Genomic DNA, 22803 nt, shown 5'->3' on the forward strand with positions numbered 1-22803 from the left:
TATAAAATAAAAATAAGAGTAGCATTATTTGTTGTTGAAGCCTTAATTAGAATGAAAAATTCTATTCATAAACTTCACAAATCACATACCATTTTTTTTGTTATTTTTTTTAATTTTTTTCTCTTATCAAATGTATTGTATATAGATGATGAGTAGATGAATTCAATTGTTTTAAGAAAAATAAAATTTAAAAAAGAAAAAAGTTATGATGTATAGTATACGAGGTTTATGAATAGCAAAGTTGAATTAAAATTCATGCTTGTTTGAAAATATGTAATTCACGGTTTTTGTTTTCTGTTTTTGTTTTTACTTTATTTTGGAATCCCGTAACTTCCCAGTTCACTTAAATAGGCGTGTTTCATTTTCTCAAGAATTTTTTAATTTTTTTTTAAAATTCAAAATCAAATCAAGTATTTTTAAATCTAAAAAAAAAAAAATTAACTTTTTATCCAATAATTATTCAATCATTATTGAAAATTTTAACAAAATTCGAAATAATTGTATCTCTTAAAAAATCATATTCAAACTTTTAAACTCTATAATATACTTTTATAGATTCTAATGTAAAATATATTTCAAAGAAAAGTATTCAACATTTTCTTTTTCCCTTCACAAAATTTCATAAATAATTTAAAAAACTTCACAAAAATTATGAAACCAAACATTCGCTTATAACCTCTTTCGGAATATTGCTTTTAGTTTTTTTTTCTTTTTGGGGGCTATTATGAAATTTTGTTGATGACTCCCGAGAAGCGAAGTTGCAACTATTCTTTTGCCAATTCAGCTACTTGATTTGACACTTTATTGTCAAAATCACTGTTCTCCCACTCGGCCAAAAAGCAGCGCATGATCCTTTGGGAGAGAGAGAGGGCTGTGATTGAGTAGCTTATCATTGCTTCTCAAAGCTGTGAAGAGCCGGCCATACACATTACACACACACCAAACACGTTGAATTGATTCTTTTTTGACGAATGACTAGAGATCGCACTATCTCGTACAAAGTTCCATACGTTTGTCCCTTTTTATTGAAACCCACTTTGAAAATATCACAAATTCGATTGTTTTCACATTACAATTTAGGCAAATGAATCATATTGTCTTCTTTGAGTATCACTTTTCTCGTCTCCTTTGGCCGTCCTGATCACCATGCCCACTTCAGCTCAGCTCTACCTTTTGAACTCTCATCTCTGTACTTGGCATATCAATATCAAAAAGCAGTTATTTATATCTTAGAACACAAATTACTGCTTATTATATACTGTTCACATGTATTTTTTCATATCATTGACATTACTGCATGCAACATCAAATGCCACTTCTTCTTCTTTCTTTTTCTTTCCCTTTATACAGGATGACAATTAGAAATGAAGGAAGCTATTCAAACTGGACACACTCTGAATTCCTTAGCCAAAAAAAAAAAAAACTTTGTAATGATAAAAACTTGCATGTCTATCAAATGACATCCTCCGCCATCTCACTTTTATGTGCTCAACTTTGAAGTTCCAGTTGAACCTTTATGCGAGGGGTAAAATATCTAGACTCAATATCAGACCTAGCCTACTAGGCCACCACCAGAGGACAAAGAGAGAAGCAATGAGGCAAGAGAGAAAGGGGTGTCAGAAGGCAAGAAGAGGGTGTCAGGAGAAAGTGAGAAAGGAAGAGATGCTCAGATACGTAAAATGGACCATGTCTCATCACTACAAGGGGGCACACAGAAAGAGATATCAAATAAAGGGGGACGTCCAGATTACTTCACAAGGGGCTTCTCCTTCGACTTCTCCTTCAACCTCTATAGAGAAAGCTCCAGAGAGAACATCTTCTTCAGCATCCTGCTCCCATTGTACAGTGAGAAATGAAAGACTATGAGAGACTGTAAACAAACATATTATAGTAGATTTTTCCTCTCCAAACGCCCATGGATGTAAGCGACATGTGGAACTACGTAAATTTGTGTGTCTCTTTCTCTCTATTTTCTCTGCACTTATTTTCCACTCACCGTCATGGATGTACACACTGACACCATACAGCCGCACCAGACCACTGTCAAGAGCTCCAAATAACACTTATCGAGGCCTGAATTGTCATAACGGGCCAATAATGACTCTTTCTCCCCTTCCGACTTATTGTGCAATTTTTCATGCATTAACTGTGGCGCTGTCTGTGGGATATGATTTACTCTCTACGCCGGAGGTGAGAGAATGATGATTTTCCGACACGCTGAATAATTACAAGACAAGCAGACAACATTCTCCCAGATAAGTGTCCTTCATTTTTCAGCTTTTATATTTATGAAAAATACTGTTGCAAAAAAAAAATTGCTTTTTCTCACCTAGGTAGGAACCAAAGCTCCTCGCCACTGCACTCTGTACACTTCAGATGCACTGTGAAAAAATGGAGTACATTGAGAGCACTATTCACATAAGAGGCACTCTACCCATGCACATATACTTCCCGAGTCGTTAGCACAATGCATTGCGCACACCACGATACTGTACACCTAAGTGCACAGTACCATGCACAGGGGGAATGCACAGTACCATGCATTTACCGGCCATGCATGGCACGATGCAACACAATGGGTGCACGTCCCGTGCACCTGAAACCCACCTCGGGCATATGCCGTGGGCCAGCCGGATTGTCATAACGGGCCGGTCGTGAGCCTCCCCCCCCGCGGCCCCATGCGACCATTCGGCGGCCACCACTTAGGTTGTCAGAGTTTTCTGTTTCCAATCGACCACCTCCCATGCAAGCCGAGTGTGGCATTGTGCCTTGCTTGCCTTGGCACAAAACATAGGGCGCACGGGGAACAACCGCAAGTCTAGTGAACTTGCCGACGACCACCACGTGGTCCACTGACAGTTTTTGTCTCGGACCGACTCATCTCCGCCGCCTGGGACTGAGCACGGTGCACCTAACGAGTGCACGACAACGTGCACTCGAGAGGTGGCTCATTCTGGGCTGTGAGCTTGTTGAACTAGACTTGCCAGTGCGTGGCCAGCCGGCAATTTCTGTCCTTGTCACGATGGTCCATGTCGACGGGTGACATGCACACTGTGCGCTACAGGAGGCAACGGGCGCACGATGCCTTACGCACGACAGCCCCCCTTCCCACGGCACCCACGAGCTAGCGGGATCACCACCTAGAATGCCAAGCCCGCTGACAATTTCTATTATCGACAGGACACTCCACGGGCACCCCAGCTTAACCCAAGTGGTTGTTCGGCAGCCCAGTGGTAGGCGTCCCTCCTTAGCCCAAGACCTTCCTCAGCCACCCAACCACTTCCTATGCACGGGTTTTCCTCTGCTCGGGACTCATCTGCACGGATTCTCACCTGTTCGGGACAGGATATAGAGTTGCATGTGTTCTCACCTGCTCGGGACTGGATATGGTGTTGCACGAGTTCTCGCCTGTTCAAGACAGTACCCAAGGTGCACGAGACTCACTTGCTTGGGGCAATTCCTAGATGTACGGGACACATTTGATTAAGTGCAATACCTCGACTACAAGGGACTCATCAGGCCACACATTGCGCAGTCACCCACATGGCCAAGACTTGTAGTGCGAGAAAGTTATACGGCATTGCAAGGGTTGTAAAAAGAAAAAGAAGAAGAAAGGAGCAAGAGAGAAACAATCAGCCGCGAGCATTTTCAGTCGAGTAAAAATTGACTACAGCAACTAAAACTCTCCAGTTTGTCTCTCTCAAAATTTATGTGAATTTATTTCTACTGACAAAATTGCTTCCTGTGGTGTGGAACACTGGCCACGTAGCCCAGCCAGGGCACTACCCTGACATCCCAATATAACTCCGTCGGGACAAATTGTTTGGCACTAATGTGCATGCAAGCACGATCACCTCACTTGGTGGGTAACTTCCCGACCCCTAACAACCAGTATTTAAGTGTGCACCACGCATGAGCCATGCACGGTACACGTAATGGAGAATAAAGAAAAACCTTGCCCCCATCGCATGCTGTATAAATTGCATGGCATCGCAAACACCCAAATCTTCTTCATCATCGAAACATGACAACCCGTAGGCCTCATCGGCTCATCTCCAACCTTCGTCGCACTCCTATAGAGTAATTCAGGTTTGCCACCTCACATTGTGACTAAGCCATTTACGCTAACCGAGTTGACTTTTTTTTTTAGCAAAGACAAGCACCTCCGTTAGCAAAGTCGAGTCCCTAGACTTGCCACGACACAATGGTCGAACACAAGTCTCTAGACTTGTCGACCCTCACGCCAGCAAAGCCGAATTCCTAAACTCGCCAAGATGCATTGGTCGAGCTAAAAGCCCCAGAGCTCACTTACACGACCAGTTGGAAACAAGTTCTTAGACTTGCCGACCTTCGTGCCATCAAGCCAACAAAGTTTAGGTTGGGAACTAGTACCAGAACTTGCCCAGAAGGCCAATCAAACACAAGTCCCTAGACTTGTAGAACTTCGGCTGATATGAGTCCCTAGACTGGCGCTGAGTGTCACACTTGAGCCATAATCGCTGTCAGTGAGTTACCTCTAGGAACAAGCCTTTAGAGTTAACGGGCCTCTGAGCTCCACAACCGTCTTGTGCGGGTTGCCTTTGGGAACGAGCCGATGGGCTTGACAACCGCCTAAAATGGACCCAGAGGGTCGACGGGCCCTCTGACCGCTTTGCGTGGGTTATTTCATACACACTCCAACATCAACAAAATTGAAAACGAAAACATTAGGCGAACATACACTTTCCAACACAAAAGGCATACATACAAATGCACCGTCGGACTATGCACATTACGCGATCGAGCACACCTCCCGCCACAGTCAAGCTCCACGCTTGCATCTTACGTGGTCGAGTACATCTATCGCCACGTCCAAGCTTCACGCTCTTATCTTACTCGATCAAGTACATCTCACTCCATAATCGAGCTACACGCTCACACTTTACATGGGATGTGTCCATCTCTAGCTTATCTTGCTAAGTCATGCCACACACTCGCACCCCATGAGTATAGTTCATCTCCTGCCATAGACGAACTATATGCTCTTGCTCTACGCAGACAAATCCATCTCTCGCTCATCTCACTAATGACGAGTTTCAAGCTCGCACTTCAAGTGGTCGAGCCCATCTCCCGCCTAATCCTGTGCTAAAAAATATTTACTACTTAATGCGAGAGGAAATAATGAATAGGGACCAGCTCTCAAAATTTATTTCTCTACAAACTGGGGTGGATCAATTAGACTGCATATTTTACCTCTGAAGATTCTCAAGGACTTATTTTTGAAGCAAATTTTCCTAAAAAATCGTGGGCAACTATGATGAGGTAAAATATCTAGGCCCAAGACCATGCCCAGCCTGACCACCACTAGGGGACAAGAGAGGAAGCAGGGAGGCAGGGGAGAATGGGGGTGTCAGAATGTAAGAAGATGGTGTTAGGAAGTAAATGTGTTAGGAAGTAAAGGGACAGTGTCAGGAGAAAGTGAGAAATGGAGAGATGCTCAGACATGCAAAGCGGACCATGCCTCACCACTGTAGGGGCACGCGGAAAGAGATACAAGATAAAAGGGGACGTCCAAATGACTTCACAAGGGGCTTCTTCTTCAACTTCTCCTTCAACCTCTGAAGAAAGAGCTCTATAGAGAACATATTCTCCAGCAAATAGATCTACTGCTTCCATTGTACAGTGAGAAATGAAAAGTTATGAGAAATTATAAACAAGTATATTATAGTGAATCATCCCTCCTTAAACGCCTGTAGACGTAGGTAACATGCCAAACCACATAAATTTGTATGTCATTTTCTCTCTATTTTTTCTGTACTTGTTTTTCATTCATCGTCATAGATGTACGCTCTAACATTGTACAACAGCAGCAGACCACTGCCGAAAGCTCCAAACAACACCGATCGAGCTCATATCGTCATAGCAGACAGAGAATGACTCTTTCCCTCGTTATGATCTATTGTGCAATTTTTCATTCATTAACTCTTCAATTCAACCAGATAATCAAATTTTCATCCCCAATTTAAAAATCAGCCACAATAAAACGTAGAATCATGATTCAAATCAAGACCTATACATATAAAATCATCACTTTTTTCTCAAAATTTAATTTGATAAAAAAATATAAATTTTATTACTTATATTTATCTTTACCATATTAACTTGAGAAGAGCGCCTTAAGTATTTATTGCATGTGGTATTCACACTAATAAATCTATTCCTTAAACTTAACAATGACGCATTTAACAAGAAACAAAGCAAGACCTAGAGATGACTTGGTTGGTAGGGCTAAAATTACTTCCTTAACCCCTTTTTCCCTTTAATTACTCTCCCAAAAATTAACTTGAGCATTGAAAGATATCTCCCCAATAACATATGAGAAATTTTATTTTACAGTTTTTAAATGAAAATTGCGTATGCAGATTTGTTGATGTGTTTCGTTAAATAGAAACAAATATTATTTTAAGAAATATATTATTTTAATTTTAAAATTTTTTTAAAGACAACTGTTTAAATTTACATAAACAGTCCCCATTCTGGGACTAGAGAACTTATTTGGGGTGGCTTCTTCTCTTGTTTTGTAGAGCTCATAATGTTCGTTATTGTCCAAGACCTTTTATCTTGGTTTCTATTATAGTTTAGATATAAGAAATAAAATCTATTTAAAAAAAATCTATTTACAAATTTATTTATTGGCACATAAAATACATAAGGTTGCGACACATTAATTATTATAAAAACTTATATTTTATTACAATGAATAATATCAATATGTTTGCATCCAACTTTAATATAATATTTTTTAATTATTAAATGCTTTCTAAATAAAAATACATGATTTATTAAAAAAAAATTAAAAATACGTGATATATATCGTGGAGAACGTCTTATCAATTAGGTGACGAACAAAATCGGAGAAATGAAGTATAAATCGACCAATCCGTCCTAAAGATGTGCGAGACTGCTATCAGCATCCTGATTGCATTGTTCAAATGAGAAGATCGGTTCAAATTTATATAATTGATATAAAAAATATCTTATATTAAATTAAATAAATTTAAAATAATTTAAATTTTTATTATAATTATTGATTAAAAATAAAGAATTATAATTGATTCATTAAATATTAAAATATTAATTTTATATTCTAAATAAATATTAAAATATTAATTTTTTATTCTAAACAAAAATATTATTTAATTTGTAATTAAGAAATTTAGATAGAAATTTAGATAAATTTAATCCAATATATTTTGTTATAAGCATTAAATGGTTTTTGAAAATATAATTTTTTTAATATTAATTTAATTAGAATATAATTATTATTAAAATTTAATTAATATAATTATAAAATGTGATAAAAATAAATTAAATAAAAAATTATTAAATTAATAATATTTTATTATTATATAGAAAGTTAATTAATAATTAAGATTGAATTTAAATGAAATAGTAAAAATGTGACGTAGACTTATTAGGATTGGTAAATGTAAGCCAATGAGATGCTCTAATACGCCCGTTCCCATGGCACATACGTAATTTAGCCAAACACCAGAGCCTTTTCTCTAACCGTCCCGATATTTAAATTTTAAATTAAACCCCAGGAGACGTGTTAGACTTTCTCTCTGTCTCCATCTTTGTCTCCTCTCATCTACCTGCGTCCTTCTGAAGAACAAACACACTTACTCCCAATCCTCACCGTCCCTTATCCCACGTCATCGATGCGTGCCTTTTCAATCCAACGGTGCATCCAGGCCCCAACAATTTAAAACACATTTCTAACTGACAGACAAGGTAGCCTCGGCCCCCCCAAGCCCCAGGCCCAAAGCTACGCACCCAGAGACTAGAGAGCCCCTTCCGTTCCTCTTGAGGTTTATCCCGACTCGCCCATTTTAACCAATAGCGAGGAGAGAGAGAAAGTATAAGAGAGAGAAAGCGAGAGAGAGAGAGGGAGAGAGTCTGAGAGAGGTCTGTTTTTGCATTTCCAGCTTGCAGAAGGGAGCGACCGTACATCTGGAAAAATTAGGGTTTTAAAGCGGAGCAAACGAATAGGCATAGCTATTGGGTTTCGTATCGACTACTTTCAAGCCCACGGTTTGTATTAGCGCTACAGCTAAGGTTAGAGTTAGAGTTGGGTTTGTTATCAGAAAAACTTCGATTTCGGTTTCTTCTATGCGTGGACAAACCTGTGGATTTGCGCTAAATTTTCACTCTCGATGCTCTGAAACGATTCGTTTTGGAGGTTTTGTGAAACTGGGTGTATGAGATATAGGGTTTCGTATTTGATGGACGAGATCTGGGAGCGGGCCGTGGAGACAGCGCTAGACGGCCAAACCGACCACGCCTCGGCTCGGACCCTGACTCTAGACGGCGCCGTTAAGTGTGTCCAAGGTCGGCTGCCCCCTCCGAGTCTCCTCGAGAGGTTCCTGAACCTCCAGCACCTCTCTATTGCTAACATCGGCGTCTCTTCCCTCGAGCAGTTCCCTCGCCTCCAAAACCTCCAGAAGCTCATCCTTTCCGATAATCGGATCGCCGGAGGTCTTGAATTCCTCGTTGAAGCTGGCCTCGACTCGCTCAGAGACCTCGACCTCTCCAACAACCGGATTCAGTACATCGAGGATCTCGCCCCACTTGCACAGTTGAAGCTGGTCTCGCTGGATCTCTATGAGTGCCCCGTTACGCGACTCAAGGATTATCGATCTAGGGTTTTTGGATTGATAAAATCGTTGAAGTATTTAGATAAGATGGATGCGGAGGAGAATGAGCGGCCCGAGTCTGATGACGAGGAGGAAGACGAAGAGGACGATGACGATGACCCGGGGAGTGGCGAAATCGACGGTGAGGATCGTCCCTTTGGAATGAATAATGGGCATAGTGAGGGGACCGAAGGGGTTGTAGATGTGGACGAGGATGACGAGAGCGATGCCGATGAGGAGGAGACCGAGACTGCTAGGAGAGTTAACAGGCCGGATCATCAGGCTAATGGGTTTCGTGTTGAGCGTGTTGAGGGCGAGGGTGGTGATGAGGATGAAGAGGAGGGCGATGATGACGATGACAATGAATCAGTGGAGGAAATCGATGAAGATGAGGGTGATGATGATGATGTAGTTGAGGTGCACGAGATTGAGGACAGTGATGATGAGGAAGATGGAGTTGAATATGAGGACGAGGATGAGGACGAGGAGGATGACGAGGATGAAGAAGAGGAGGTTGACAATGACGAGGGGGATTTTGCAGAGCTTGAGAGTACGGGGCGGTTGACGAGCACGGAAGGGGAGATTGATGGACACGAACAGGGCGAGGATGATGCCGACGAAGATGATAATGGTGAGACTGGGGAGGAAGAGCAGGGTGTTGAAGAAGACGTAGAGTTTGAAGACGAAGAAGAGGGTGAGGAGGAGGTGAGATTCCTTTTTATTTACTAACCCCTAGCTTTAAATTATGGCCTTTTTTCTCCTTTTAACAGCTGGGTCTATTTCGCTAGTTTATGCCTTTTACTTCTCTCTGCTGTTATATTTTTATAGTTTGGAATCTGGATTAGAACCCTGTTGCTTTTTTAGATTACTGATTGTATACAAAAGCAAAACCATTTCAACTGTTCACAGGTGTGAGTCGTACCTTCATGTCTTCATGCAATCTTCTGCTTCTGCCAGAGGAATTATTTTTCTGCATTCATTTACTCTCATTTGTTGCTTTATATGTCAAAGTACTTTAGGAGATAATTGCCACTTGCATGTCTTATGTAGTTACAGTCTAAACTTATTGGTAGCATACTCATTGTTGAACTGAGTGGTAGATGTACCCGAATGTGGATTTCGATGTAAGCACAAAAGGGTGTTAGGCATACGCTGTCTTGCATTCTTCTTCAGCAGACTCGGCTGAACTAAATTTTTGTAATCGGTAATCTCCTTAAAACGAGTAGTCTCAGGACAAACTGGTCTTGGTTCCAAACACTTATTCAACATTTTTTCTATGTTCTTATATGTAATTCGAAGAGTAGATAATTTATGAGATCCTGTTACCCCTAGGGGTTGGCTCAAGTGGTAAAGGCCTTGATCTTGTTGGTATGCTCCCCTCCGGGTCTAAGATTTAAATTCTCGTGGGTGCAAACAATTTCTAGGGGCCATCAGACTAGGGGAACTTCCCCTTAAATTATCCTAGGTGCACTTGCAGGAAACAGCTTGCCGAGTGCTTGTACACCCCTGGGATTAGTCGAGATTTTGTTCTCGGACACTTAGTGCCAATAAAAAAAGTTTATGGGATCCTGCCGGTTCACTACATTTGCTATTTTGAGCAAGATTCACTGCAACTTGCTTCTTTACCATGACAAGACTTTATAGTTTTTAAAGTTTTCCCTAAACTGCCCTTAAATCTACCCGTTGTATTTTTTATCATGGATTATTTAAGTTCCAATCGTCTTCCTTCATCTTTCTCCCTTGGTTTTCCAGGCCTTTTATGTTTCATTATATATTTGATTGAACATGGTCTGTTCCATATTTGAGGTTTTTAACCGTCCAATGTTATGTATTTTGTTTTGGTAGGATTTGGTGGTTCAAAAACTTATGAATTGTATATAGCTCATTCAGAGTACATTGCTGTAAAGACAATATTGCCAATATAAAACCATATAGAATTCATGGTCGAGTTAGGTTACCAATTGTCTAGATGATGGGGCTGCCTTTGTGCACCATATAGAATTCATGGTTACATAGTTGCTGACGAAATTGATGTACTTGTTGGTGTTGTGCTTTTTCAGATGTGGAGTTTTTAAAAAACAAATCCCGATATCGGAATATATTGTTCATTTAGTGTATTAATTGATTTTGCGTGATATATACTTGTCTGGATATTGGTTTTACTTTTGGTGCACTTGGTTTTCTCCATCTGGCATCCTTAATTATTTGTATTTATAGAAAAAACTGTGTATATTTTGGTTCCATGTTTTGGTTAAAGAGGATGAGTTTTCCTTTTCATTTACAGCCTTTTTGAATTATTTTGATTTTTAGTTTCTTGTTTTGAAGTCTGTTATGCTTTTTGGTGATAGCCTTTTATTTTGTTAATTTGAGTGTCGCACTATTTCTAAGAATATTTCGAATTTTCTGTTATGGATATAAGTTCACACAATCTTTGCTTCAGACATGAATACTACTGATGATTGTATCAAATGCTCTGTTGTTTCATGAACTTTCCTTGGTTGTTGAGATATTTCCCTGGATTTTTGTTACAATCCTATAACAATGTTACAGATTTAGAGTTATGATGATTTACCCCTTTTTTCATTTCTTTTTTAATCTATCAACTGAGATAATTTTGCTTGAATGACAGGAAGAAGACTATGGCGCCGGCTATGTAGTTCAACCAGTGGGGCAGACTGAAGAAGGTGATGCTGGAGGTAGTGTCATGGAACCAGGAAATGAAGTTGATGATGCTGAAGAGAAGGAAGAAGTTGAAGATGACAACGACGATGATGACGACGTTCGGGTGCTGCCGCCCTCCTCTTCTTCTCAACTTAAGAGGAAAAGGAATGGAATTGCAGACAAGGATGACAATGGTGAGAACGATGAAGAGGAAGATGATGTTGTCGATTGCAGCAAGTCAACAAAGAAGCATCGTTAGCACTCACTTTCAAATCTCCTTTTTTAATGTCATGTTAAATTGTCTTTGAAACAAAAGGAAAGAGGTGAACCTCACATTAGATTTAAGATTGGTTGGACAATTAGGGGAATGGGAAAATGTACGTTGGGGTGGTGGCACATCTTTAGTTCAAAAAGCCGTTAGTCTTTGTCCCCGCTGATATAGCCGTTACTCTGTTTTTCAAATGGCAGTTATTAAGGAGACTAGTAGGAGGTGACCGGAAGGGGAAGAAAAAAAAAAGGACATTGGAATTTGTTTTTTCTTTAGTTTGTGACTTTGTCCAAGCAGTTTTTGAAAAAAAAAAAAAAAAAGAAGAGAAGGGGGGGTTTTGTAAAACGCTTGTAGATATAGTTTATCATCCTTTTCTATGTTTTATTCCAGTCAAGTGGGCTTTAAGCGTTATGACGTGTTCATCATTTTTCTATCCCTTTATTTCATTTTTGACCGTTCGTTTAAAATTTAATGTCTTTAGGTTTGTTTTTTATATTTGTTGTCGCAGGGAAGTAGCCCAAGTGACAATAAGATGTTTTTTTATTCGGAAATTTCTGATACTTGATCGTGCGACATGCGTCCTGTAAACTCTGATCCAATGGTTTAGAGCCAACTTTTCTATCGATAATATATAACCTTTATTGAAGCGAGGGGGAGTCACTAAAGCCGAGCTCAAGCTCCAGCTTAACTTTGATGCGGCTTTACCCTTTTCTTATCAAGCCGATGCAAGCTTATTCGTGTATAGATAGGCTAGCACACACTGTTTCGTGTCGTAAACGTGTGAGGACCTTGCGCGGCTTACGACTCAAAAGAGGTATTTCCAACTTCCGGCTGCCAGCTTCACATGAGCTGAAAAACTTTGATTGTCAATACCCGATTGGAATTATAATCCGGTTTCAAATTATCCATTTTTTGTAATGATGTTCATACAACTTTTTCTAACTCTTTAAATTAACTAATTAATATCAGTTCATATATAATGGATTTTTTTTTATTAAAGTTTTATTGCATAATTACAATTGCTAAGAAATTTGTAAAAAGGTTGTAAAAAATTTAAGATTCACGTTAAAAAAAAAAAAAAAAACTTTGGGATTTTTTATGGGGTGGTGTTACCCTAATGGTCGGTTATAAAATAAAATTTAAATTTCATGATTTTCAATATATTAATTATTGACATGTATAGAAGTAAGTTTTTTTTTTTTTTTTAAGTATATTTAACATTTTTTCATTTTATTTTATTGCATCTTTAAGCGCCGATTTTTCACTTGATTTAAAAATTTTGAAATTTTATTATTTTCAACTTTGTTTATGTTCACTCGTGTGACAAACATCCATGTCACTTGATCACTTGGGGCATAATGTTACCTTACACCACGCAAGTGGATAAGGTGCCACGTCTAGTAGCACAATATCTTTTCTTTATGATATGCTAACGAGTTGAAAAGAAACAACAGTGTCATCTCTCTCTTTCCTTTTTTTTTTTTTTCCTCCAAGCTGGAAGACATCTTGTAGTACTCGCCCAAAATTGCGTCATATACATGGAAGCCTCAAGTATGTTGCTATTGTCACCGGCATCAACTTCCCGATCATCACCACGATGTATCTCTTTCAACTCAAGACAATAAAAGTGCAAGATTGTAAGCACCACTCAAACTCTTGGACTTGGCAAAGGAGTTCGGCGATGGCGGCAACGGAGTTGTCCAGAAAGCAGCCATAGCCGGTAGGTGGGTCGCGGCACCAGTTATAGGCTGGTCTCTCTACATTCACAAGACAACAGAACGGGGCCGGGGAGCTTCTTGTTGTGGGAAACGTGGGTTGGAACTTGGTCCTTGTAATGGTCCTTCTAGGTTGTTGAGGTTCTTTTTACTTAGAAAAATTTTATTCATTATTTTTATACACTACACATTATATATTTTTTTTATTAAATATATCGTATATAAATGATGAGTTAACAAATTTAATAAGTTTAAAAATAATAAAACTCAAAAATTAATTTTAAAATTTTTTTTAAAAAATATGGTGTATGGTGTATGAGGATGATGAGTAGTAAAATTCAATTTCCCTTGACATGATCATAGTCTAGGCTTTATTTTGGTGGAATTTTCTGTCTCGTTCCAAGTAGTTGTTGTTGCTGTCATTGCAATCCATCAAGATAATTTGATTGCAAATTATACATCAAGTATCATTGCGGCAATTATAATTCGCTATGACTAAAAAAAGTTTATTGTATTTCTGAATTTTAAATTTGTATGGATCGATGACTAAAAACAAGTAACTTGGACGTGGCTGAGCCACTTGAGTTTGCCTCTAGTTGGGCCCCCATCAATTATTTACTTGGGCTGTGGTCTCAACATTGGTATTTTTTCCAATATTGGGCTCTTTGGGCCACTTTCGAGACCCGGATAAATTGACAGTACATGTGGTCTATCATGGTTTTATAACACGAAAAATGCTTAATGTGGATATTATAGTTTTAAATACAAAACATATTTCTGGAATATTGAGTTACATTTACTTTACATTGAAACTCATTAAAATTGAGATGAGACGAGATGAATTGAGTTGAGTTAAAATTAAAATTTAAATAAAATATTATTAGAATATTATCTTTTAATACTATTATTTTTTTAAAATTTTAAAAAAATTGAATTGTTTATTATATTTTATTTAAAAACTTGAGAAAATTATGATGATTAGATGAAATAAGTTGAGATAATTTTGGTATCCAAACATGGCCAAATGAACTTATAAATTGATGTGAATTTATATGAGACGTTAGATCTATTTTACAATAAAAATAACTATATAATTTAAAGTACTACATCAAATTACTTTAATTTGTGAGTGTACTTTTATAAAAATCCTTTATAATTACAACATTTCTTTATTGAAAAACATATTCTATGTGCATTGTACGGTATATGTATGCAAATCTCATTTGATAAAAAGAGTCCATACTTCAACTAAACATATTTCAACTCGAATTTAATGAAAATTCAAATATATATATTTTTAGAAAAATATCATTTGTAGTCAATTTTTTATCATATTAATTAAGATTAAAATTACAATAAAAATATTAAATTAAATTTCGTAAATTTCAATTAATTATACTCATTGAAAACTGTACTAATTCATCTGGGTTCTAAACAAAGTGTCTTGTATTAATTTACTTAAAAACGTTTTCCTCACGAATTGTTATCCTGAGCTAGACGAGGATGGTGCTACCCATGACTAGCGTATTAGAATCCGGCACCCAAACAGTCTCCCAACTGCAACCAAGTCAAGCTGCGGTCATCTGCCATTATTTCCTTTTGGCCTTTCCATGGTTAAGAGAGGAGCCCGTACTAAGTAAATCTCTCTTTCTCTGGGAGGCAGTCTCGATCAAAAGCTCTCGACGACTCAAATTTGAGGTAAATCGCTCACTCCCTATGTAGTTTAGAATACCATCTTAAATTTTTGTTGTCCATTTCATCTTTTAGATCAAAGTCGGGTTTTTTCTCTTCTTCACTCTCCTTCGCGAGTGAGAGAGATTTTTTAATTCTTCGCTCTGATCGTGTAAAAGTGATCTTTTTATACGCCTGGTCGCTACCACGGACGTTTTGGTTGCCGGAGAACACGAAGGATAAGTTAACAAAAACTTTTGGAATTACAATCTTAAGTGAAGAAAACTAAAATTAGACTGTGGAAAGAGGTTGAATTGGAATCCTGCTCGGTGATTTCTTTTTTAGTTGTGTTTTTGGGTAATTTAAAGTTTGATAAGATATATGTGCAATAAGCTATATCTATGGCGATTATATATATGGTTTCCACCCCTTATAGCCTTATAGGCGTAGCTTGCTTTCGACTTGGGTTTTATTTTGGGAGCTCTTATATCTCTTATTAAAGGGTAGCAATCGGAGTGTGGTTATTTCTTAACTCGTAAATCTTTTTATTGCAACTGTTTAATGGGAAATGATGTTTCTATTCTCTGGACGATTGCTTACACACCACCCTCTTTCAGAGTGGTTTGCTTCCACACCACTACTCCTTAGTGCAATCTCTTTTCCAATAGAAAAATTCTTAGGAAATTGATAGTTTTGTAGGTTTTTTTTTTTTTTTTTTTAAACTTTTTGGTGTGAATCAATATCGCGGTTCTTACTGGCTCAAAATGTGCATAGTCATTCGGTGACATTATTTGGATGAATAGGGGAGGTTATTAACATACTGATAAATAAATAAGAACAGAATCCAACAATTTGTAATTCTGAATGTTAAGAAATCACAAATTATATAGAATTTTGTACCTGAAGAGGTCTCAATTTGGGTAATTTAGTATGCATCATGTGTTTCACTACTTGGGAATAAAGATGACTGATTTTGTTTTCTAAGAAAGGCAAATGCAGAATGATTTGTTCAATTCTTGAATATGACTGTTACTTATAAAGAAAAAGATCTTGAATATGACTGGCATTAAGGAGTTCTTCCATGGAAGAAAAAATATTTTATAGAGAATTTCTTGAGTGTGGCTCATCCACGCCATTACAAAGTCGTCAGTTTGGAAATTGTACCAAGAAGGGTGACAAGATCAAGCGAATAAAGATTAACGCATAAAGTTTTTTTATTTACCATTTTTTTCTCAAAATGCATGCTGTTACAAAGCCCTACCTAAAGCCACCTATGGTTTACCTGTTACATAGCATACTATGTTATGAACCCACTAGGTAGAACTCACCCTTGAAAACTAGCTTACAAGGGAAGGGTGCTTAGGGGCTTATAAACCATCAACCAATCCCATACTTAGTCAATGTGGGATCGTAACAACTACCACGCTCCGCAACCGACGTCCACGGCGGTCCCGCGCTCACACGGGCTGGCTATGCGCTAGGTCTTTTCCTAGCTCCGGGCGAACACTGTCATGCTGGCATCACCCCCCGTGCCGCACGATTGCAACCGTCGCAACATGGCCTTAGATGTGGGGTGGCTCTGATACTATTTGTTATGAACCTACTAGGTAGAACTCACCCTTGAAAACTAGCTTACAAGGGAAGGGTGTCTAGGGACTTATAAACCATCAACCAATCCCATACTTAGTTGATGTGGGATCGTAACATACTAGTATTACTGGAAGGAGGTAAAAATTGATGCAATTGAGAATGTGTATTGACTTAGCTGTTACATATTTTTGATTTTTGTTTTACCTTTTATGTCTCCTATCTCCATTTCTTTTCTTTCCTATATATATGTACTCTCAATTCTGCTTACACAGATGTTGTTGCCGTGTTAGTTGTTACATTTCAAAGAACGAAAAAAGAAATTATTCAGAAATTTAATGGATCAAGGAAGGAGACCAAATGCGGTTGTTGCGAATGATAACAGCAAGATATACATGGACCTCAAGAGCATAATAAAGGAGCACACCCTCCCTTTTCTTCCTGCCAAATCCCTTTTCAGGTTCAAGGGGGTTTGCAGGGACTGGAAGCTCCAGATCTCAACTCCTTTCTTTGCCCACAATCAATCAAATAGTTTCCACAGTGTCTCAGGCTTCTTTTGCCAGTCTTGTTCAAACCCACCTACATTTATCTCCCTTGACCCAAATTCATATGGTGTTCCAGACCCATCTTTGCAATTTTTGCCTGAACCAGTTGACATCAGGAGTTCTTCCAATGGCCTACTGTGTTGCCAGGGTCGCACTGGCGACAATGCCTATTACATCTGCAATCCTGCCACCAAGCAGTGGAAGAAACTCCCTAAACCCAATGCTGATCATGGGTCTAACCCTGCCATTGTACTCATATTTGAACCATCTTTACTCAACTTTGTTGCTGAGTACAAGCTCATTTGTGCTTTTTCATCTGCGGATTTTGACAATGCATTGGAATTCGAGATTTATTCCTCTGCAGAAAATTGTTGGAGAATTTCTGGTGAGATATACTTTGGTGCTACAAAGATCAAGCCCAACTCTGGCGTCCATGTGAACGGAATTATTTACTGGCTTTCGAAAACTGGTGGGATTGTTGTCTTTGATCTCACCATGGAGCGGTCGCAACGCCTTTATGGTCACAAGAATGGCTTTTATAGTCATAATCATGGCTGCTTGGGAGTTATGAACGAGAAGCTTGCTTCAGTAATCAGTTCTTATAATCAGACACTAACTGTGAGTGTGCTGTCCAATTCCTACACAAACACAATGGCTATGAACAGCAAAGTCAAGGCTTGGGATACAAAACTCAGTGTCAATGTCGGTGAAAGTCCCGAGTACCAGGGACCTGTGCTCTATGCTTGTGAGGATGTAATAGTGATTCAGAGTGACAGAGGACTTTATTCATTTGACATGAAGACTCGAGAATTCGGACGCTTAACGAGTGAAGCTGATCATGATATCAGAGTGGTTGGATATATGAATAGCCTTGTTGAAATCTAGTTGGGTTTTTTTCTGTTCCACCTTTTCTTAATTTACAAGTGCTTGGACTCTCTTTCTATGTCTTTTGCTTTCTAGCCAAGAGATGACACGCTGGACAGTCATGTTAGGTGGCATGATTAGGAACATAGTCACGTGGTAGTCAGTGCAATAATTTAGAGATTCTGTGTTTGTATGTTGGCGTGTATTGTACAGTGAGGTATGCACATTTTATTTACTGAAAAAAAAATCTGAGTTTCAGGGAAATTCAATCACTTCAACTCGGAAAGGAAAAGCCAATGAATAGTGTTATTGATATAATTATTTTGTAACTCATTATAATCGGTCAATTAGTTTGAGTCCTTTACCTATGTTCAGAAAAAGATGGAAAAATAACCTAGGCCTCGAATGTTATGCAATTGTAATTTAGATGAGATATTTTGTTGAAAGTTAAATAAAATATTGTTATAATATAATTTTTTAATATAATTTTTATTTTGAGATTTGAAAAAGTTGAATTGTTTATTATATTTTATTTTGTAGTTTAGAAAAATTGTAATGATTATATGAGATAAGGTGAGATAGTTTGATTTTTTGTAACTAAACTAGTCCCTACTTTCTTAAGAGAAGAGAGTGTAAAGGCCTATTTGAAACAGTTCAGTCTAATTTTAAACTGAGTTTGACGTCCAAACACATAACTTCCAAATCATTAAAATATCACTTAACTCGAAATTTCTTTATACGTGAGATTTATAACATTTTTTAACTTAACATCTCTTTAAACATGAAACTAACAAATTTTTTTAAATTTTCATAAATATATTTAAATTTATTTTAACATCTAAACTCATTTTAGATGAGTCTCACAAAACTTATTTCATCATCTCAACTCATTATTATTTATAAAAAATTCATCTTAACTCAATTCCACGTCCAAACGGCTAAGTCAATTTATGCCTCAAGGAATTTATTTTCTGTTCACTAATTATTATATTATCCTTTAACCAATACTTTTAAAGCCCCACCTAAACATGTAAATTGACGAAATTATACTGTCAAAAAAGTATTTTCATCCCAAAGAAACGCAAAGCAGCCTTTGAGTAATTAAGTTGGATTCTAAAGAAGGTGTTCTAAAGTTTTCCTCAATAATTCCTACGGTGATCAAGGCAAAAATGTTGAAAAAAAAAAGTAGTGTAATTTCACAAAAAGAATTTATAAACTTACATTATTTTATATGATATATTGTATTTACTTTAAAATAAAATTAACTGTATCAGATCAAAGTGTATAATTTAATGTTGCAAAACTTTTTTTTGGCAAGAACATTCCTCCTTAGAAAAATAATAAATGAATTCCTATCCTAAGTTGGACTAGGATAGCGCTACGCTTGACTATAATGCTTATCCTGGCGTCCAAGCAGTCTTCTTAAGTGTAACCAAGTCAAGTCCAAGAGAGGACCCCATAGTACTCAAACCTCTCTCTCTCTCTCACTCTCTCTCAACCAAAAGCTCCGAACGATCCAAATTGAGGTATAATCGCTTACTCATTACGCAATTTAGAATCTCGTTTTCAAATTCTTGCAATAGTATTTTGTCCATTATCATCAAGTTAATCACGATTAGCACGCTTCTGTAACCTGTTGTTTCGTTTATATCAAAGTTGCGTTCTTGCTCTTGTTCACTCTCCTTCATAGGAAATATTGGAATTATCTGCTTTATCTATGTTTAAACTATTCGATCCTATAAAAGTGATATGTTTACGTGTGTCGTCGCTACCTGCGCTTGTTTGGTTGCCGGAGAATGCGATGGAGAAGATAACAAGAATTTCTATTCTTATCTGTTTCTTTTGAATTGCAAATATAGATTTGGAAAACTTAAATTAGACTGTGCTAACCGGTTTCATTGCTACTCTGCTCAGTGAATCTTTTTCTTTTTTCATTTTTGTGCAATTTTTAGTTTGCCCGTTACGCGTGTGCGCGCGCGCATTTCTCTTATAGGCTAGCTTGCTTTCTAGTTGGGTTTATTAGCACCTGGATGTTTATTAACTAGTAAGTTTGTTGCTTGCAATTGTTTGACGGAAAATGATATTTCTGTTCCTGGTTTCTTCCACACCACTCCTTAGTGAATTCTTTCTATTAGTATAAGGAAAACAAGATGCAATTAGAATGATAATTGGTCTGGTGGTATGATTCTTGCTCTGGGTGCAAAGGCCCCGGCTTCTTTTAATGCCTGCCCTAAATAATGACTTCCGTCAACATGCATCCTAATAGTCAAAGGGTGGGCTCGGGATGATCTGTAGACTTAGACATCTTGGATTCAATTCCGCACTAGGAGTCTCCCTAAATTACATGATGCATGATTCTAGCGAGTGAGGTTGTGTAACCGGGATTTACTCCCAAGAAGTGGATCTGAAGGGTTTTTTCTTGGTGAGTCTCCGTGTCAAAATATGTCCAATTTTAATGAGAACCAAAGACTAACTCAAGAAGGCTAGGTTTAGGATAGAATAGAAAAATTCTTAGCAATTTTATAGTTTCTTGTAATTTTATACTTTTGGTATGAATCAATCATTGTGATTCGTAGCAACCCATGACATTGCTTGGACAAATATCGGGGACGAGACATTTTGCATACTGATAACTAAACGCGAGCATAATCTGTCTTATTTGTAATTTGAGTATTAAGAAATTGATAATTATATATAATTTCTTTTATCTGAAGAATTTAATACGTATAACTTAGTTTATAGGCCAATGCCTTTCAATACTTGGTTAAGAAGATTATTGGATTAGTAAGTACATTGTTTTATTTAAAACTGGTTTTGAATATTGCATGCTGTTAGGTTGCTGTTAAATAGAATACTAGCATTGCTGAAAGGAGGTAGAAATTGATGTAATTAAGAGTTTGTGTATTGGCTTAACTAACTTAGGAGACATTAAAGTTAAGCATTTGGAAACAAATGAAAAAACTAAAACCAAATCTGTATAGTGAGACTTGATTTTTATGTTTACTTTTATATCTACTCTCTAACAAAGATATTGACGTGTTGCTACAGTTCGATAACTGTGAAAGAAACTTAATCAGAAGTATAATGGATCGAGGAAGGGGACTGAATAAGATCACTGCAAACAAAAACAGCAAGATATATATGGACCTCGAAGACATAATGAGGGAGCACACCCTTCCCTTTCTTCCTGCTAAATCACTTTTCAGGTTCAAAGGGGTTTGCAGGGACTGGAAGCTCCAGATCTCAACTCCTTTCTTTGCCCACAATCAGTCAAATAGTTTCCACAATTGCTCAGGCTTCTTTTGCCAATCTTTTTCAAATCCGCCTTCATTTATTTCCCTTGACCAGAATTCATATGGTGTTCCAGACCCTTCTTTATTGTTTTTGCCTGAACCGGTTTACATCAGGAGTTCTTGCAATGGCCTCCTGTGCTGCCAGGGTCGCACTCATGACAAAGCCTACTACATCTGCAATCCTGTCACCAAGCAGTGGAAGAAACTCCCAAAACCCAATGCTGATCATGGGTCTAACCCTGCCCTTGTACTCATATTTGAACCTTCTATACTCAACTTTGTTGCTGAGTACAAGCTCATTTGTGCCTTTTCATCTGCTGATTTTGAAGGTGCTTATGAATTCGAGATTTATAACTCTACAGAAGGATCTTGGAGAATTTTTGGTGAGATATACTTTGGTGCTGAAGAGCATAAGCCTAAATCTGGCGTCCATGTGAATGGAATTATTTACTGGCTTTTCGACAGTGGTGGGATTGTTCTTTTTGATCTCACCATGCAGCGGTCACAACGCTTTCATCATGGTGATATTAATGGTTGCTTGGGTGTAATGAACGGGAAGCTTAGTTTGGTTACTGTTTGTAACGAGACTCTAACTGTGAGTGTGTTGTCCAATACCTACACAAACACAATGGCGATGAACAGCAGAGTTAAGGCTTGGGATACAAAACTTAGTGTCAATATCAATAACAGATTGGAGCTAAGTGGTTTTGGTCCCGCATACGATCGGAGACCTGTGCTCTATGCCAGTGGGGATTTGATTGTAATTCGAGGTGAGAGAGGACTTTATTCATTTAACACGAAGACTCAAGAATTTGGAGGGTTAAGGGGAAAAGCTGATCATGATGATCGTTATGTAGTATTCATTGGTTATGTGAATAGTCTTGTTGATATCTAGTAGGGCTCTCTTCTTATACGTGCCTACCTCATTTACAATGCTTTCTAGCCATGCGATACACAATGGGCAATTATATCAGGTGGTACTGATTCGGAACTTACTCAATGAAATGAACTAGGGTTTTTGTTACTGATAGACATCTTGCTTTCCCTTTTTCTGCACAAAATGCAAAATGCAGTTGATTTTGGGTTTAGATTCTGATATGAAATGTATGAAATATATAGTTCAATAAAATTGTTTACGATTGGAAATTAGCTAGATAGGAAGTGGATGAAAGATATCTGGCTTTTGATTTGCTATCTCAGTTAAAATATGTAAACCTGCTAGAACATCCACACACCTTTGACCAAGTGAGAAAGTTGGGCTACATTCATATAGCAACATTAATTAGCAGCTTGCAGGTAGTATTACATCTTCAACTGCATAATCATATATAATTGCCTATATATATATATATGCTGAATCCTTAATCACAGGATTTCCTACTAATTTTCACTTTTGTACTTTTGTTACCGGCCTTTCTTTTTCGACTAGTCTTTCATTTAATTTCTATGATCCTGATCTCCTCCGATGCACTGTCTGATCTGCAATTAATGTCGATTCCCGTCAATAAAACATGTTAACAAAGC

At 37.7% G+C, this 22803-nt stretch overlaps 3 protein-coding genes across 4 annotated transcripts; all 3 read left to right on the forward strand.

The window, feature by feature from the left end:
* Positions 1-7775: 7775 nt before the first annotated feature.
* LOC108995340 (acidic leucine-rich nuclear phosphoprotein 32-related protein-like) lies at positions 7776-12028 on the forward strand. The gene is made up of 2 exons (XM_018970890.2): positions 7776-9380; positions 11305-12028. Exons 1-2 carry the CDS (start codon positions 8241-8243, stop codon positions 11593-11595), a joined length of 1431 nt encoding a protein of 476 aa, XP_018826435.1. The 5' UTR covers positions 7776-8240; the 3' UTR covers positions 11596-12028.
* A 2789-nt stretch (positions 12029-14817) lies between these two features.
* On the forward strand, positions 14818-18264 carry LOC108995335 (F-box protein At5g07610-like). 2 transcript variants are annotated; one of them, XM_018970884.2, is made up of 2 exons: positions 14818-15017; positions 16871-18264. In XM_018970884.2, exons 1-2 carry the CDS (start codon positions 14823-14825, stop codon positions 18005-18007), a joined length of 1332 nt encoding a protein of 443 aa, XP_018826429.1. In that variant the 5' UTR covers positions 14818-14822; the 3' UTR covers positions 18008-18264. The 2 variants fall into 2 exon arrangements, with proteins under 2 accessions (XP_018826429.1, XP_018826430.1); XM_018970885.2 differs by having other exon boundaries at positions 14933-15017; positions 16853-18264.
* Positions 18265-19446: 1182 nt separating this feature from the next.
* LOC108995336 (F-box protein At5g07610-like) lies at positions 19447-22367 on the forward strand. The gene is made up of 2 exons (XM_018970886.2): positions 19447-19512; positions 21035-22367. The coding sequence occupies exon 2, from the start codon at positions 21071-21073 to the stop codon at positions 22172-22174; it is 1104 nt and encodes a 367-aa protein (XP_018826431.1). The 5' UTR covers positions 19447-19512; positions 21035-21070; the 3' UTR covers positions 22175-22367.
* Positions 22368-22803: the final 436 nt, after the last annotated feature.

This window comes from Juglans regia, chromosome 7 (assembly GCF_001411555.2).
Source record: "Juglans regia cultivar Chandler chromosome 7, Walnut 2.0, whole genome shotgun sequence".
NCBI lineage: Eukaryota > Viridiplantae > Streptophyta > Magnoliopsida > Fagales > Juglandaceae > Juglans > Juglans regia.